At 39.0% G+C, this 19178-nt stretch overlaps 2 protein-coding genes across 5 annotated transcripts in view; one reads left to right on the forward strand and one right to left on the reverse strand.

Annotated features, from left to right (window-relative positions):
• Window positions 1–79: 79 nt before the first annotated feature.
• On the reverse strand, window positions 80–5177 carry ap2s1 (adaptor related protein complex 2 subunit sigma 1). 2 transcript variants are annotated; one of them, XM_067507415.1, is made up of 5 exons: window positions 5016–5177; window positions 4218–4367; window positions 3709–3822; window positions 2220–2279; window positions 80–1558 (listed from the first exon to the last, which is right to left on the reverse strand). In XM_067507415.1, the coding sequence occupies exons 1-5, from the start codon at window positions 5016–5018 to the stop codon at window positions 1457–1459; spliced, it is 429 nt and encodes a 142-aa protein (XP_067363516.1). In that variant the 5' UTR covers window positions 5019–5177; the 3' UTR covers window positions 80–1456. The 2 variants fall into 2 exon arrangements, with proteins under 2 accessions (XP_067363516.1, XP_067363517.1); XM_067507416.1 differs by lacking the exon at window positions 3709–3822.
• A 4229-nt stretch (window positions 5178–9406) lies between these two features.
• arhgap35a (Rho GTPase activating protein 35a) overlaps window positions 9407–19178 on the forward strand; it is a 57602-nt gene continuing 47830 nt past the window's right edge. For 2 of the 3 annotated variants that reach the window (XM_067506579.1, XM_067506578.1), the window contains exon 1: window positions 9407–10052. The gene's annotated coding sequence lies outside the window, so the exon portion shown is untranslated. Of the gene's footprint in view, window positions 10053–11440; window positions 11576–19178 lie in introns of those variants that run through there. The other variant, XM_067506581.1, reaches the window with a different exon arrangement.

The following is a 19178-nucleotide window of genomic DNA, read 5'->3' on the forward strand; positions in this document are numbered from 1 at the left end:
AATTGCAGGGAAAATGTCAAGATCTGATGTTAAAAATTCCCTTTTCATAGAAGATGAATCATTAATGAGAAGCAGTTGATCATGTATAATTTCATTGTTTATTTACATGTAATTGGACATGATGGGTAGGTGAACCGGAGAGTGATGCATACAAACACCATTTTCCATCAACAAACACAAGTGGATAGTAAAAGGAAAGCAGTACATATTTCATTATTACCAAATTAAAAAAATACAAAAAATGTTTCAATATTTGAAATCACCTTTATGACTGGATATGATTAAAATTAGAGCATGACAAGTCAAATATTTAAGTCAATTTTGTAAAAAATTGTTTATTTTTTTAGTCAAAGTTCATAAGGTTTGTAAGAAGAATTTTAAAGCCAATTTTATGCAATGCTTCAGGAATTATGGCTCTTTAACATACAGTGTTCAAAAACCACTTTTTTCTGGAATGAATGGTAATTTCACAATATTCAACATGCACAAGATACACAGCATATAACAACACACAAAGCAAACTTCCCATGACTGCTTTATGTAAAATATACTTTCCAGGTCTTGTTCCATCTGAGTGTGTTTTAAGTGTTTCAAGTGTGACTAACAAGCACCGTTTAATGTAACCAGTTGTATTAAATGATTCAGAACATTTGAAATGATTACAACTCCCATCTGAGCTAACACAACCCACAGTTTATCATCATCAGCCATGAGGATATCTGACCCAGCACAGGTTGCCATAACATGCCATTGAAATGGCACTCATCCTAAGTACCCTCCATTCAATTATGAACTTGCACTGCTGGGTCAATTGCTCTAAAAGGGCTTTCTAGTTGTACTTCGCTTGCACTGTGATCCAGATATAAGCTGCGTAGTGTCCGTGACAAGTAACACCACAATGCTTACAAGGTCTTTCCATAAGTGGGTTTACAGAGCTGGCTGTAGTAAATGGTCAGTGCAGGTATATTATTATAGGTGGTCTCTATTTGTGGTGCTTGTTAGTTACAGTAGTGCCATTAAATGAATGCTGAGTGTTTCCACACTGCACAGAGCTAAATGCAAAGACTCACTGGTTACTACATGAAAGAACTCATTGCTGCAGCCTCTGGCTTTGGGATAGAGGGAACACAATATAAAGCTGAATGTATCTCAAGCAATATATGAAATGTCAATATGTTCAAATGTACAACCTTTAAACTGGGTGACTTCATTAACAGTGTGACAGGTAAAGAATATTTCAACATATAGACTGCTATGACAAATTGACTAGTTGGTCTTCTATAATATCTATATCCATTTCCAACACCATTCATCTGTAGTTCTGTCAGTATTGGCTCAATGAATGGAGGCAATTTATTGAGGGTCCTTTTTAGACTGAAAGAAACAATGAGTGGGTTTTGTTTGGATGCCAGGGCAGCAGATTAGTAGACAGGTAGGAGGGATTGTTGTCTGGTTTCTACTCAAGAGACTGGAGCATGAGAAGCTGCTTGAGGACCTTCGTTTGACTCGTCTCCCTGATCTCTCCTGCAAGGAACATCTCATCCACCACTGTATACACCTACAATTGCGAAGACCGACAGTGTATTAGAAGAAAAAAAACTGAGAGAACTGAAACAAAAGTGACATTATCCTACTCTCTACACACAAAAGGGTTACAGCTTCTGGAGAACTAAGCGACAAATCATCATCCAGTCTGTGCTCGTTAAGACACTGAGTTGCTAACATTAGCACACATGAAATCCCCCCGTTTGTGAGGGTAAGAGTTTATAGAACAATGCTGGTCTTTAAGCCGCAGTTGTGTTATTGTGAAGTTCCTAACATTGTCCAAAAATGTTGAGTCTCGTCACTCTGGTTGTAACGAGCTGTTAAACATGGGTGGTGATTGATTAAAAGTTAAAGTGTGTGGGTGGATGTTCAGTTGCCTTAGCTAATTAGCAAGAACTCCAGCAGCAGAGGCTTGGGTGGGGGTGTGAGAATTCAGGGGTGTCTGTTGCTTAGCATTTCTGCCTAGGAAAAACAGAATCCCCCCCCACCACCACCCCAATACGGTGATTTTGATGATTCTAACTAAATGCCTGCTCTAGTTGTGAATATAGCAGTTGCCATGGCATTGTAATGAAAAACATTTTCTCATCTGCTTTGTCCTCCTCAGAGTATTCTGTCTGATCAAGGTGTTTCTAATCTCTCAGAGCAAAAAAATTATATCTCAATATCTTTACCTTGTAGAAGTTGAACACGAGGTCCAATTCACACACATTGTGAAAATATTCATTCAGCACCTTACATGAAAGAGAGAGGAACAATATATTTTAAAAATATATCTTTTACTTCAATCAGACAGCAGCCAGGAAAAAAAAAAAAAGATAAACTGTTAAATAAGTGGATGTCTTGATGTTATGCAGCAGTGCAGAAATAACCTGACAATAACTTGATGCTGTAGTAGCTACAGAAACCACTTAACAACCATGTAATACGCTCTTTCCACTACAAGGAGTCATCTAAAATAGGCCAAATCAAACACTGGTGGCTCTTGGCTTTATTTACAGGGGCAAAACTACTGGCCCATTGTTCAGAATGGTAGTAAGTGAATGTTCAAATGGTTGTTGGTCCAGTTTACTTTATGTTCAGACAGACTGAGCAGAGAAGAATAATCTTAAAAACAAGAACCACTGTATTGATTTTAATTTGGTTATTTTTCCTTGAAGGTGGGGCCATATGTACCAAAAAGTACAACTCTTTCATAATCATCAACTGACCTTGTTGTCCTTTACTAATTAAATAGAATTGGGCTATTCCTTGTTTATTGCCCTACACAGATGAAGGCTTTTTTAAAAAAAAAAAAAAAACACAACATAAACTGAATTACAGCTACAATTGATGTGAAGCAGGAGTTGCAGGAGTTGCAGAACAATACATAAACAAATTTAGTTAATTGTTTTTGCTGAAGTCACACTTTAGGGGCCGATTTGAGTACAGGTCGTAGAATGCCCAGAATCCACAGATATTACAGAACAAATTGCAATGTTTTTACATGAGTAAACTGTTTGGACATCATAAAAGTATTAGTTCTCTAATCTGAAATGATTACATCATTACTGTTAGCACCATCTGTCATCCTTAGCTGCCTGATGTTTGCCAACAAAGAGTTTGTGCAATGTCTGTGCAGTCAATCGCTGTCAGTTTGTAATTAATGATCGATTTATTTCACGGCTGAAGTTTCCACCATTGCTTTATGTACCGTTATCTAACACTAATAAACATCAATAAGCCAGAAACATAAGAATGCACAAAGAATTTTATTCTAACAAAATGAATTGACCTCACTAAAATGGACTGGCTTGATGAATAGTGAAACTCATCAGCTATATTCTGTTGAAGAAAAAACTTCATGTGATTAAATTATTGATTTAGATACCATTACCTAGAAGTGCTATCTATATCTCTAATAACGAAATGCTTTTTTGTCATTAAACTTGCCTGCTGAAAAACTAAGTAATTCATTTGCTTGTACTTGTAATTTAATCTGACAGCTTTCTTGTCAGAATGCATGTTTGATATTAAGGGAGCTGCAAGCCAACAGAAAACTAGACATGAGGGTAATTATTATCATTAACATTGACATTCCTGAAAACGATCAAAGCATGACATCTAAATCATATAGTTCACTTGCTACCATCATGTGTTGTGTGTGTGTGTGTGTTATGTTACCTCTACAAAATTGTGGATTCCCTCAAGGTATGCCAAGTTATTATCAGTCACATCCACACAAATACAGAAGTACAGACCAGCATAACGGCGGTAAATGATCTTGAAGTTTCTGAACTGTGAGAACAGCAGAAAAGAAGTCTCTCAACAGCTTTGTCTCTCATATTATGACAACAACAAGAGCTTTCCTTGAGCTTAAGCTTCCAGGCTTTAAGGTGACATACACAAAGTATACCTACAATAAGAAAACTTCACAGCAGACAACAGGTTTTTTTGGTTGGTTCAGATTGTTTTAGAAATAATTAAGACCACTTATGATTCGCTTAAATAGCTAGTGGGAAACGCCCGTAAAGTAACACACATGGTTCCCCTAATTATTGTACTGTGAAGTAGCGACTGCAGAGATTTAATGAGTTGAAGCAATATATTAAGGGCATGAAACTAAATCACCCAGAAAAATGCCAAACCATATAATCATGCTTGCATACAAACATAGGATACAAATGCCATACCTCCACAAAGTTGGTGTGTTTGGCATCCCTGACAGTTACCACTGCATGCACTTCCTCAATCAACTTCTGCTTCTCATCATCATCAAATTGCATGTACCATTTGGCCAGTCGCGTCTTCCCTGCTCGGTTCTGAATGAGGATGAAGCGGATCTATGCAATAAAAAGAAAGACAAAATTAGAGTGCAACATGAATAATTTATTTTAGAACGTGACCCAAGTAAACTTACACAAGTAATGCATAAGGCTGTAGTACTAATGGGTTACATGCAACTTTATGCTTGTACTCCACTACATTTCATTGATGGTCTGTTTAACGCCACTACATTTACTTGGTGGTTGTGGCTACTACTACTTTACAAATATTTTTGTGAGTTAAAACAGACACAGAGCTTTAAAATACAACGTTTTTTAGAAAATACCCAACTGGAAATACAAGTGCAGTTAAATCTAATTAAAATTTCTAATTCTTAATAGCCTCCCATTCAAGAGTAACGTTAGTTATTGATTATTAACTGAGGACTAATACTAGCGTTAGCTAGCTTGTATTAGCTGAACCGCACCCATTATTTATGGCAATGTGGTTGTAAAAACGACTCCAAAATCAAATGTTGTTGACGTGTGAGCTATTTAAGAACAAGTAAAACATCTGGACTTCAAATCTGTTACAGTAAGTCAGCTCAATACGTCTTAGACTGACTGAATGTAGAGGTTACCTAGCGAACTTTCCAAAGCTAGCAAGCTAGCGGTCATATACTAATGAGTAGAAAACAAAGCACAGGTAATCTGTAACATATTTACCATTTTCGTCTCCTAAATATGGACTAAAGTACCACAAGAATAGCACACTCCAGAACAATTATTCTATGATTTTACGTAAATACATCAGTAGCGTTAATGTGTTCGACTGCTCGTCCGCTATCTCTGCCGAGCTAACAAGAAACGCAAATTCCGCTAAGTTGCAGTTGCATGATGGAGAATGTAGTTTTCTTCCCTTTTATTTCAAAGCGTTGGAAGCTAATGTGGCACTACAACAACCAGCGTCCGCCTGGGCACTATCTTGATGAGTCGTGCTTTGACGGTCACATGAGAAGCCAAAGTGCCGTTTTTGCTATTTTCTTCATGGGTATATTACAGGGAGAAGGTTTCTTATCAAAGTAAACGTTCTGTGTTCAGTTTTGCATTTTTCAGTCTGAAGGGCTGAATAACTTTTTTTAGGTATCATGGGACAACTGATAAACCTTTTGCTAACATGCTTCAGTCCTGGATAAGCTTTGGTAGTCTAAATATCTGACAGATCAGCACAATATATTTAGCCATGTATTTTTTTGTCCCTGAATTATAAATTTCTTTAGTTTGAAAAGGGACAGGTAAAGTAAGGAATTGTGGTCTGCCAGCCTATATAAACTGAGTCGTTCATTCCCGTTAATACATTTACATTTTATGTAAAATAATTAGTAGAGGTTAAGCAATAAACAGAAAAAAACACTTGCCGTTTAAGCATGTGTGAAACAGAAGAACGTGAGTGAATTGGTGAGCAAACTAATTTGACATCTTTTAAAATGTGTTTTTTCAGTGGTTGGGGGGTTACTTATAGGCTTACCCAATTTGTGACACTCTTCAGAATAGTTTTCATGTACAACACAGAATGAATGAATGGGAACACTGTATAAATAATACTATTTCCAGCCACTTGAGGTTACATTATTTGTGGCTGTTTTCTGCAGAGTCAGGGCTCAAAGTTTGTTTACTGGTCTGGATGGACAGCCAAGTTACCACAGAACATGGCCCAGAAAGCTTGAACAGCCTTGCCTTTCTGTGCATTCTGGGTGTTTAGGGAGTCCGAGGGGGATGGGGAGGCAGTGATTGTCAGGGATTGCACAAATTAGTGGAGGAATGTGCTCGCCCTTGGGACCCAGAAATATTTCAGCTGCAAATAGAGAGAGGGGTAAGGTGAGATAAGCAAAAGAAAATAAAATGAAAGGGACCAAACATAACAAACATAACCAAACAATGAATAAACAATAGGTGAAAAGTTTGCAGCTGCATTGTCATAGTGTGTCCAGGGTAGGCAAATGCGTCGTTAGCTTCAATGTTATTTATATGGTGATGTTTGTCATAATTGACTAGTCTCATAAACAAAGGTTTTATGAGCCTGGCCCATGTTCAAAAAAAGGAGAAAGCGATGTAAAACAGAGGCAGATTATACAACAAAACTTTGACCCCTGCTAATCTTGCACTTTGTGATTGAGGTCATGCAAATAAGGCTGAGAACACACAGTGACTAATGTGACTTGTTTAAACAGAAGGCAGTGCACCTTGAACCGTGCCTGAGTGTATATTTAATGGTGGCTCACATTTCAAACTGTCAAAGCAAACATGCTATAATTTTACAGCTCATGTAGGATCCAAATAACACATTCAAACATTTCCTTCTTATATTTTATTTTTCCTATTCAATAGCCAAGGAAAGTTCAATATTGTAACAAGTTTACTTAGACTTTAGCCTTTAATGACAAGCTTGTCACACGATGTGTCTGTGATTTCCATGGTCCAGTGTTTTGAGTGTGCTGTAAAGTCTGAAATTCCATTTCAGAATCAGTAAAAAGGATTTTACAACCTTCTGATGTGTTTGTTTTTATATCACACCGTTAAGAGTTTAGAGTTCCAGCTTGGAATTACATCTTCTAGGAAATTCTAGGAAGGCCTTACAGGCACAGAGGGTAGAATTCCAGGATAAATTCCCAGGGCAAGACACTTAACATCTGTTTGAGCTGTTAGTCCAGGCAGTTGTCTTTCTCCAACTATGTGGAAATAATTCCATTGTCTTTCTGAAATCTGCCTTAGGAGCTTAAATGTTTTATTATTTCTGGTGGAAATCGACAAAAGGCAGATAACGTCACGGTAACTCCTTTACTAAGTCAATGACTCGGTGTACAAAGCATTTCCAAAGAGAAAATGCACTTTGAATGTGAATTCGGCATTGAAAGGATTTTTCAAGCAAAGCTGAAAAAAGCTTAACTGTTTTGCTGACATAGCTGAGCGACTTGTCGCTTCCTTAGGCAAACTTCAAAGCCAGTTAGCCTTAAAAACTTCAAAGACCATTATGCTTTGTCATTGATGTCATTGTTTAAAAAAAGTATAAAAATCTTAAAAAGTATAAAACATATTTAAAAGCTGTCCACGAGCAATGATATCCTTTATAAGTTGAATGTTTTGATATTTGAACAGTGTTTCTGGCTGAAAGTATGCTGAAGCAGATGGGCGCCAAAAAACATACGGAAGACGGAAGTCAGAATAATTACCCGAAAAAGCATTTCCAAAAAGAAAATGCACTGTGAATGCTTCAGCCCTGAAAGGACTTTCCAAGCAAAGATGGAAAAAAGCTGACCTGTTTTTGTTGAAATAGCTGAAACGACATGTCGCTTCCTGGTTAGGCAAACTTAGCCAGTTAGCAAAAACAACTTAAAATGCAAAAACCTATGTGAGGTTTATGTGACGTCAGTGATAACGCCAACGATGATGTAATCAAAGCAATAATTTTTAAAAGTACAAAAATCTTAAAATGCGAAAGATATTTAAAAAGCCGTATACACGCATTAATGTCTTTTTAAGCTGAATGATTAGAAGTTTGAATGGTGTTTCTAGCTGAAAGTAGATAGGCACCAAAACGTACGGAAGTCAGAAGTCATAATAATAATAATACTGATGATAGGCATCCACAGTAGATACAGACTAGGATATCATTACTGTGAATAAGCATTCACATTAGATTAGGAGTAACCTTTGAGATGATTGATTCTTTTCAGGAAAGGTATTAAATATTTTCCGTCTGCTGCTCGATAAGGTTTTCAGTAGAAGACTTTGGGTCAACACACAACAAATCTATTAAACCCTGTACGACTAATGTTTGATTTTGAACAGGGAAATTCAGTTAAGATAGGAAGTTGTTTGTAAGACATGGGGCCAAAAGGGAAAATGGACAAAAATTAAGTCAATTAATTACAATAATGATGACATAAATACATTTCTTTCATTTCCTATAGCTCAGAAATGGTGTTACAACTGAATGGACCAGATTGTCTGCCATCAGTGATGTAGTAGCATATGAAAAACAAGTAACTAGAGATCTGCAGTCAATTATCAGGTTGGGTACTTCATTTTATAATGACTGTATCATATTTTGAAATCCATCAGACTGACTTTACAACAGAGACTGCAATATTATCCAATATAACAAAGATAGACAATGGGACTGTTATGCAGTAGGTCTATGTGTGAGAAAATAAAATTTATTTTGCCATGTACCTCTAAGAGAATCTAATGAAGGCTACAGGCCGAAACGCATTGGTCTAATAACAATGAAGTTGTTTGACAATCTGCTGGCGGAGATCCTTTCTGAAAAATGAAAAATAGCAGCATTTTCCCCTCCCCCACCTTTATCTTTATCTCCACCTCCCCTTCCTTGTTTATGTTGTTGTTGTTGTACTTTAGATAGATAAGTAAATTCTTTAGTGTTACACAAATGGAAAGTCCATACTTTTCAATGACTGTAATTTAAATATGATGGTTTCTAGTAATATTTTTTTGCCACATTGAAAACATATTTTAATGCCATTTAAACTAAAAAAAACAAAACAACAAAAAAGTGTTAAGTTGATTTTGAATGCAAACTGCTGATCAAAGTTGTCAAGATGACACATTGACATAACTGAACAAAAATAAAAAGTAGTATGCTATAATAGTTCTTTATGTATATTATAAAAATAAACAATATACAGATATAATAATATACAGTACATTTAACAAATCCCATTTTAAGTTAGGCAACTGTGGGTTTACTATAATTTAATTTCTTCAAAATGTTTAGTTTAAAACATTTGTCTAATGATAATTCTTTGTGGAAATATGAAAGGTATAAAAATAAAGGACACTGAATCATAACTCAAATTAAATCACCTCATGGAAAAAATGCCTGTGTTTTCTAATTTCTTTTTTCACTCCCTTGATGACTTTTCTCATAGATATTATTTACTGTGTAGTGAGGAACATTGGAGTCAACAACAGTGTGCGTGTAATTGTGTCCATGAACCGCTGGGCGAGACTCTCTCTCTCTTGCTGTCTCTCTCTCCCTGTTCTCCGTGAATAGGAGGGGAGATGCTGGATTCAGGAGAAGGTCCGCCATTATTGGGAAGCTGAAAAAAAAAACCCCAGACTTACACACACGGCCACACATTTAGGCTGTAAGTGGCTTAACATTAGAAAGGAGAATACAACGGCCTCGGACGAGCTGTTGTAGCTAGAAACTAAGCGCTGTTAAAGGGAAGGCGGAGCTGGCGAAAGCGTTTCCACACGGACTCTTTTATTTTTGACACAACAAAGGAAATAATAATTGGTCAAAACAACGTGGTAGTGAACCAAGAAGGAAAAACACACCGAAACAGCGCTTACCAACGCCCCCCCTCCCTCCCTTTTCTCCTCGTTGAAAAGACTGGACTTTGAACAAGCATTTTTTTTTCTTTTTCCTGACGAGATTTTAAGTTGTTTTTTCCCGTCTTCTTCTCAGACACAGGGAAGAGAAAGGGGAATATGCATCAGCAAACTTCAAGTTGGTGGAAATGAACACTTGATGTGAGGAGCAACGGACACCTATTTTTTAATTACTAAATTACTAAAAAGAAAAAAAAAAACAAAAGAGGGGAAAAAAATAATCGATGCAAGCCCTTGTAGGGAGTGTTTTTGTCTGCTTTTAAAAAGTCGTTCGCCGGCTGCGAGTCTCGGAGGAACAGAGGGAGAAAGAAAGGAGCGGACGAGGGTTGGACGGGGAGGAATGCCATGGTAGGTACAACACAGTCCTGTCTTTACACCAGATAATATATGTGAATGTCCAATCTGAGGAACTGTGCAATGTTCCAAATCTGTTTTGAGGCGTCCTCGTCTGCCAGCGTTGGAGCTTGGTATGAAATAAAATGAAACGTCATCCCCCCCCCCCCCCCCCGACGCCTGCTGCGATCTGAAGCCTTCAATCCTGTGAATGATTATTCTAGTTATCATTAAAAGGTGAATAAGAAAATGTGTTCTGATATAGGCAGAAAAGGGGCGATTGGGATGTTTACACGGGAAAGAAGGGAGGGGGGGTGGGGGGCATTAAATGGATCTTGTCCAAACATTAAAATTGTTTGTACAACAACACCTGGAATTCATTGGTCTTGTCCGGTCTGAAGAAATTCTCTGCCTTGAATATATGGAGAAATAAAGACTTTCAATTGGCAGAGAGAGAGAGGGGGAAAAGGATGTTTGTGTTGGACTATGGGACTGTCAAGCAACTGTTTGATGCTGTGTCTGCATGTTTTGCTTCTCTATTAAAGCGCTCATCATATCCTGGCTAAACGAAAGAATTATAAATTAGATTTCTAAAGATTTGGCTCATTTATTATAAACTGGATGGGCTTTTATTTGGCATGTTTAGCGTTTTAGTGACCCCAGACCTCAGCAATCATCAGATTTGTTTCATTGTATAATCCCTTGCATCTCTTATTAGTTTTTTCATGAGTTGTGATTGTCCTTTATCCTAACAGTCCCACTTAGTTTGTAAATGAAAACATATACAGGACTTTCCATGTTGACACAGTTACCTAATGTGCCTGCACGCTGCCAGGAGGTAACTTTACTCTGTTCCCCGTTTCAATTATCTGTACGTGTCACACAAATTGCTTACATCTTTCTACACAGCTGCTTTACCTTCAGTTCAATATCTCGTGATGATATTTACCTTGACTTGCAGGATGCTGCGTGTCCAACCCCTTTGGGCTTCATGATAAAGTGCAGATAGGTTGACTAGTGCAACCTGATGATAACACAACCATTGATCTATTTTTGTGCCAGAATTAGTCATCTGCGTGTCATAGCATAATCTCAGTGCTACTGCAAAGTGGTCACTGGCTTGCCAGCCACTCCCTTTCTGTCAGTCCTTCCTCTAGACTTCAGTTTTTTTATTTTTAAAAGTGATCTTTCTACCTGCCTTTGCAACATTGATTTAAGATTGACTGTGAATGATTTCAGAGGGTGAGATAAATAGGTGAATGTTTGCAAGATATTGTGATAAGGCCTTAAAGCAGAAGTGCGCATAAAGAGGGCTTTAGTTTGTGCTGCTGTGTCACTGCCAGAAGAATGGGTTTTTTTTTTTCAAAACAGGAACTTTGTCAGTTTATAATGGATGCTGTTATTTTGTGGACTCTACCTCCTTTCAAGCAAATTCATTGACTCCTAATGCGGCGAGTTTCTCTCCCTTTGATTTTTATCAACCTTACTGGAAGGACCACGCTAAGGAGAACGAAAACAGACACACACACACTTGCCTGGTAAGACAGTCTCTTTGCGTTCAGGTAAATGCGTTAGCAGCTGTCAGCACTTCTGTCCTGAGCTTGATTGGGCCCTTTGCAGTGCAGTCACATCTCTCCAGGAAGCCTCTTCTTCCCCTAATAACGATGCCATTTGCCCAGGCAGCAGGCTGGCTACCAGCATACCCACTCACCCCTGTCTGTCTGTCTGCCTACCCCTTGGCTGTGAATTGTGTTGTGACTTTCTTGGCTACAACATGTTCCTGGGATTAGAGGAGGGCAGGCTTTGCTCTTCAAGATGTAGGCCAGAGATGCAGATACCTCCTTTATTCAGGACCCTGGAGATAATATTCTGTCCCTTATGTCGAGGACAGATAAGCAGAGTTTGTCATGCCTTATTTTAAAATTGGTAGAACATTGGAAAACATTGGTAGAGAATTCAACTTCTTTTATCTTAATTCCTCTCTTGACTTCTTTATACCGGGGCCAGTAATCATATGAGAAAGGTAATTGGAAACTACTTATGCCCCTTCAAGTGAAACATGACCTAAATCAGTAAGCCCAGCTGTGAACAGGTTATTTTAATAAGGAAATATGTGTTTCTGGCTTGCAGTGCCACTCAGTTTAAAATCTTGCTCCATACTATATTATTTCCATGTCAACTCAGGCTTTTATTTCCACAAACCATTGTGCTGCTGAATAAAACCATGGCCTCTCACCTGCTCATTTGCAGATTTTACAGCTAGCATACCTGTCAAGGCAAGGTGACTCCATATGCCAAAGATAGGAAATTGCCCCGCTCATCTGAAAATGCGCCGTTTGCTAAATCTCTTCTCTCTTTTGTATTACAGGAGAGGTTTGCTTGTGAGTCAGTGTAAGCCTGTGTTTGATGGAGAACGGAGCTAATTATAGCGGGCAGCTTTGGAGTTTGGTGGACCAGATTACAGTCACTCTCCTCTCAATGGCAGCCTTGTTCTAGTGGCCGATTATTAGGCAGAGAGAAGTGCATTCTGGGATGATTGTATCTGAATTTCCATTAGAAAGTGTGCCTGCTTCGGCCGAACTGAGGTTCTCTTCTCTCCCCGCTTTTTTAGCTCGCTTGCTCATTACAGATTTGCAGATGGGGACAGCTTGATATAAAGGCCTCTGTAGTGAGCCCCCTTTCTGTTTTTGATCCAGTTTAACTGTGTCCCGATTGACTGGATTATGCACAAGGGAGCTGATCCCTGATCGGCAGTGTTAGCTGTGTCTAGTGTATGTGTAAGGGAACAAAATGATACTTTGTATTCCTGTGCGTAAGACCCTTTTTATAATAAATGGTTTGCACAAGAACTTTGAAAATAATTCTTAATGAAATCAAGCAGGGACAAAGATTGCATTTGCTCTATATCCCAATCCCACTATTTTATAGTATTGCTTTTCCAATCCAAATGTATTATTAATGGATAATGCTAGTGGAAAGTAGGGGCTTTAGATATGATTAATAATGTGAGTGGTGGCTGTAGGGCTCTGTTGAGACAGTTTTAACTCGACTTCATATTTCTTTGCAAACTACAATGACAGTGTTTGGAAGCACCGTGACCATGGAGATAAAGGACCAGGATGTAAGCCACAGAGGAATGGTGACCTCTGGACGTGACCGGCCCTGCTTTGCTTTTCTAGATACAATTGCACAACAGAGGGACAGGGTTAATGGGCTATGGTAATTTGGAAGGGGCTGCAGAGAGGGAACACGAAGGGAGAACCAGGAGAAAGCAGGAGCAGTGAGAGAATGACACAACAAAGTAGGTAGTCAGTTAGAGAGAGAGAGAAAAAAAAAAGACGCTACAAGATTGAGTTAAGTAGAATGCAACTGCTGGCAGTTTGTGCTTCAGGCTGTGTTCCTGGTATGTGCCCTTTCAGCTTTGTGCTCAGGGATCAACCAATCCATGACAGCCATAAGTAACCCTGCTGTTGGCTATTGGCCACAACTAAATTCCATGAGTCAGCACTCCTGTAAATAAGCTATTATGATTGAGTTACTGCCATTGAAATTAGGCCACCGCCTGGAGTTCAGCAGGTTGGTGTAGTTGCACACTTTGTTCCACCTAACACCAACATGGTTCTTAAACCTAAACTTTTCCAAGTTTGGGGATTGTGCAAGGGACTAGCCTGAAAAAAAGAGGTCTGTCATCCATTAATACATTAATTCCATTGCATTATCATATTAAGGGTATAATGGCCTCTGATTGTTTTTGAGTGAGTTAGTGTTTACACTGTCTGTACAGACAGTGGGAACCTCTTACCCTCAGATACAAAGAGGCTGTCCTGAAATCCACCTACACAGTATTAAAGGATAACTCTGCGCAAGTTTGCAGTCTGTGGACACGTATATACACTCAGTCACATTTCCCACACAACCCAGCACTTAGTTTTCATTTTTGTCTTAACCTGTCGTGCTGACCTTCCGACATGTTGTAAGCAAGTCCCCAGTGTTCAATGCCTAAATTGGGCTTGAGTCAGGAGAAGAAGTCCCTGTGTCTCATTGTTTGACTCTTTGGAGATTCTCCTTTGCGACACCCCAGTGTTTCCTGTAGGAAGTCCAACTATGCCTAGTTGTGTTGGGGGGAAGGCTAGGAGAAGTGGTTAGAGTGGGGGAGAAGAATACAGCTGAGGGTCAAAGGTGAGGGTAGTCAAAACAGCACATAAATGCAGCCTGTTTCATTGTATCTACTATCAAAACAATATCTAAAAGGGTGAAAAAAACCTCAATATTTACATTTTAGCCTTTTAGGGTTCAAGTCAAATGCAGAGAACTAGGAAAGAGTTCAACACTTGTAAATGAGTTGCAATTTGATTTATTCAAATTAGTTTCAGGTCAGACTACAGGAGTGTGTCTCAGCCTGGCCAAACATACAAATAAATTAAAACCAGTTGTTTTACCTCTATTTAATGATGGCCTTGTCCTCCTGTTTGCCCTGAGATGCTTTGGCTTGGTTTTAATGTTGCATCAGGTATGCCTGCTTGTGAGGCTTTTATTCTTATACTTACTTGAATAATAACCTAATAAAAAAAAAAAAAAAAGGCCAGCATAACCATCATGATCAGAATAAACTAGACACTTCCACTTGAAACACTTTATTTATTCTGATGATGGCTTGTTGTGTAATTGCTCTTTCCAATTACTGTCTTTTTTCTCGGTACTTAATGTTCATGCCTGTTTTTCTGAATCATGGCAGGTGCTGTGGGTGGCACACCTTCCATTAAATAGCTGCAGGAGGAGTGTATTCTGATAAAACTTGTTGGTACAGTCGGAAGCTCAGCAGTCAAGCAATCATGGTGATTTGCTTGTCGATCCATTCCCATCCAAAATTGGTGGTGTGCTGGATTTCTGATATTTTGTATCACAGAGCCTTCCTATCTGATTAGCTGCTACAGGCCGTAAGCAAAGTAGACGTTGTGCAGTTATTTAATTTAGGGCTGTAGTTTTTTTGGGCATCATTATTTGGATTAATTGAATTGGGAAAGCAAAAAACAAATCACCTGTAAGAGCAGCTTGTTTGTGGCTCAGAGACCGTGATGTTGGGGTTTTATCTATGAAGACTGCTCCTGTTGGGTACAATAATCCAAGTGTAAAAGTAACACCCAGACTTCTTTCCTCTACTCAAACTGTTCTGTAAACATTGTAATTGAAAGCACAAGTGTTTGACTAGTATCAGCTATTTGCTTTTTCTTTTCATTTTTTACACATTAGCCACAATAAGCTTAGGTGCAGGGAGGATTTGTGTATTTGGCAGTGTGCAAACAACTGTGTGCAGAGGCAGGAAGTGGGGTTGCATTTATGCTGTTCCTTTGGGTTTAGATCTGCGCCTTGTCAAAATATTACAACTTTAAGTATGTTTATATGGACATTGCAGATGACACTGGTCGAACATGTTATATTTGTGTTTTAAAGGCTGCTTCTGCCCAGTGTTTTTATACACCTGCTGTGCTCAGGTAGAACGAGGTGGAAAGTACTGTAAGATGTAGACAGGGGTTCTAGTTGAAATCTATTCTAATTAAAGTTGGCAGGTTTAATCACTGATTAATAAGCGTCAGACTAGGCAGAGAATGACAAAAGTAGAGAGTAGCCTCTGAAAGAGACTCACTTGACCTCAAGACATCTACTTACTTTTCTCAGACTCCTTCTAAACCCCTATTGATTTTTCTTGCCTTCCTTGCCTTTTGCTCCTTTTTTTTCCTGGTCTTTCAGTGTCACCAACTCTTTCTACTTTTTACTTCTGTTCCCGTGACTCTCTCCTTCCCTCATTTTCTTCTGCCCTTGCAGTGCAGTGTTATTGTCAGCTGTGGTTAAGTGCAGAAGAAGGGCTCCACCTTGTCACTAAATGTTTGTCGCAGATGCCACTTCAGGGGCACATGGCTACCACTGTGGTGGCCTTTGGCATCTCCCCAGTGAACATGTGCTGACACAGTCTTTCTCCGTCACATACCGGGGCACACAAAACCCTGGACAAGGGACTTTTTTTTTTTTTTTAAACAAATTAGGTATTCCTAAGTTGGAATTTGCCACGGGCATTTTAACATTTGCAAATAATTACCTGACTGTTATTGTTTAGAATTCATAGTTGATTGCAGCTCGGCTTTGAAAGTTTGGAGGTTGGCACTGGACTTGGCTAACTGTTGTTTTGAGTCACAAGATCACCAACTTGTTCTGATAAAGTATGCACACACTCTAGAGATGCACATACACACACAGTGTGACCAACACTGGCTAACCTCTCCCCTCCCCTCATAACATAACTGTCAGACCTGTTCTGGCCGTTAGGCAGCTGTGTGACAGTCGACATCATATCCTCTTTAAGGTGAGAAGATAAGGTGGCTGTTCATAGCCATTTGTTATCACAGACAGCAAGACCCTGACACCTCCACATCCCTTATCTAGCCCAGCCCCAGTTTCTGGACTAAGCGAGGCCTCATGCGAGCCCAGGGCTGATGAGTAAGCACAGCTCAGCCTGCGGATGGCTGGGTCTGCTGTTATTGATCGCAGCACCACCGCCTGTCATCCAGTCACCACTTAGCTAATGATGTCCATACTGTTGTCTCACGGCTGGGAAAATGGCCATAAAACAGGGAGCTGCAGCTAACTGCGGCGCCGTAGGGACAGATGGATTTTACCGATAGAGGAGGCACACCCAAAGAAGCCTGAGCCAAGTGGTATTGTTTTATGATTTCCTAGAGTGGCAACACTGTCATTCTTATTACTGCCTGTGATCCCTCGGCCTCTGTCTCCTACTCTTTCTGTTGTTGGCTGTCTTTATTGTAGTCCTGTCTGGTCCATGTGAGAGAAAGAAAGAGAGACTGGTATTTCTGCCAGCGTGCCTGTCTGTGTTGGCCTGGTTTTGACCTGTTACTCTGATTGCTATTGTTGTTGGGCAAACAGCACATTTGTTTGTGCTAAATACATACTCTTAGTGATGAATCACCTTGAATTCTTGAATCTAGACCCAGTTATATCCACTGTGCCTTTTTAGCTGATTTTAAATGGCTTTCAAGCTAAGTTAGTTTTTCATAGCGGTGACATGGGTCATTTCTCTCTTCAATGCCACTCAGTGCCATAATTTCCCAGGATGCAGTAGGGGCCCCAAGGTCCATAGCTTTAAGTCAGAGTTCATTTCCTGTTGCAGTTCTCCAGCAGCTCCTGAGTGTCCACCATTTTGTAACATTCCTTATGAGGACTGGAGAGATGTGTCTTACTTGGGACAAGCTGACTCAATAATTGAAAAAAGAGAATTTCTTTCAAATGAGCTAGAAATGCTATTATGCTGCTTTACAGTGATAACAGTAAATGTAGTCATGGCCCTTCTATACCCAATGAAGTAATAGAGTGAAAGTTTAAGGTTGAAGTGTTCATTAGTCACAACAGTGCGACAGTTGAATCATTTTACAATAAGCTTCAGAATGGTTGTTGCTGATGTTTCTGTTTCTAATAATACTTCTAATGCATCATTATTGTTTTAAGTCGCCACAAACCATAAACCTAAGTCTACACATGTCCTGCCTCTTCCATTATTGCTATACTGACTTCCATGTATGTCTTAAGTTGTGAAGATAAAAGTAAAGGAAACATGGGTAAAGAATGTAAACATTTCTAGGAGCTGTTTTTGGTTTGAGGGAGGACAGCTTTACCACACCACAGCTCGTATTAGTCACAGTTGTCGGAGAACAGAGAATGCAGACCTTTTTGCCCAATGAAGGAAAAGGTCATTGGGAATGCAGTTTGTCAGGTCGGGACGAGCTGGGCCTGTTGTGGCTTAAATCCACGTGTCTGCCAGAAAGAAAATAAGATAGGTGAACGTAAGCTTAAAAAAGTTTTTTTTTTTTCTTTTGGTTTGTTTGTTTGGCTCACCCTTTACATGTAGAGTTCAAGTAATTACTTGTTGCCTTCTCATTTTCTTTGAATCTGTGGATGTAAATGTTATCCTTTCAGTTAGTGTCAGTGTTCTATTATTGCTATTTTTGTTAAATACAGGTAAAGTTGGATTCATTACTACCATTATATTGTTAGGTGGCTTTGAAGTTGACCCATTCAGTTGTAATTGGACTTCAAGAAGAATCGAAACTGTCCCTCATACTAGTCGGAAGTTACTGGTCTTCTTGCAAGTGAGAAAACCTGTCAATGTTTGTTAATGCAAGGTGTTAGGTTTTCAGTCATGAATTGACTCCAAAAGGCCAGGTTGTTAATCTCTAATGATGCTCGGTGACTAATGGGGTTTTCATCCTGCAGGGACGGTGGTAAATGCTGTTTAAATATTTCTTTTGTACTCAGTTGTTGATCATATCTACTCTATGAGAAGTCAATAATTCACAGGAATCTTTGAACAATCAAGGGCGACATTAAACAAGCTTGGAGACATTATTGTATTGTCATTTGAATTTGTCTTTGCTTAGATCAAATCCATTGTAGGCTCTGAAATGTTTGTCTTCATTTGTAACATCAAATCTAAGATACATTATGCAAAAGGAATTTATTAGAAAACCGATCAGCCATACTTAATTCATCAACTTGGATACATTCATCCACAATAGCAAATTCTAAATTTTTTTATTAAGGCAAATGAAACATTAACCATTTTGGAGCATGTTCATTGAGGCTAACAGCATTGGTAGCTTTCTACTGTACAGTCCTAATAGTTAAGACAACAAATATTTAGTGCATTCATTTTGTTTTGTAGTTCATCTTCTTCCTCCACGAATAACCATATGAATACATTGCCAGTATTGTAAATGAAAACAATACAATACAGTGGCGACAATATGGTAAACTACAAATGTGCCTCAAAATGAGCAAACCACAACTGTGGGGTGGAAGTAGACATGAGTGGTGGACACACATAACAACTTAATACTTGACAATATGGCTAGTGTATATTTACTCCTTTGATGCCCTTTTAGGTTCAGTGCTGGCTTTGGAACCAGATGCAGGTACAGCCTCCTCTACTGCCGTCCAGTGTGAGTGAGTGTTTGGCTGACAGCACTGGCAGCAGCCCAGTAGGGGGGATGCTCTACGGTACACTAGAGTTTTATAGATGAGCTGTGACTAGGATGCACACTTTTAATTTCTCTGACTGGTTGGAAATGTGATGTT

The sequence above is a fragment of the Channa argus genome, chromosome 6 (assembly GCF_033026475.1).
Source record: "Channa argus isolate prfri chromosome 6, Channa argus male v1.0, whole genome shotgun sequence".
In the NCBI taxonomy this organism is placed as follows: Eukaryota; Metazoa; Chordata; class Actinopteri; order Anabantiformes; family Channidae; genus Channa; species Channa argus.

Bases quoted from the DNA above. Each gene is read 5' to 3' on its own strand.
- ap2s1 (XM_067507415.1), bottom strand. The intron at 2,280-3,708 runs GTAACATAACAC...CTTTCATGTAAG, and splicing joins GAATCCACAATTTTGTAGAG to GTGCTGAATGAATATTTTCA. The intron at 1,559-2,219 runs GTAAAGATATTG...TCGCAATTGTAG, and splicing joins TCGTGTTCAACTTCTACAAG to GTGTATACAGTGGTGGATGA.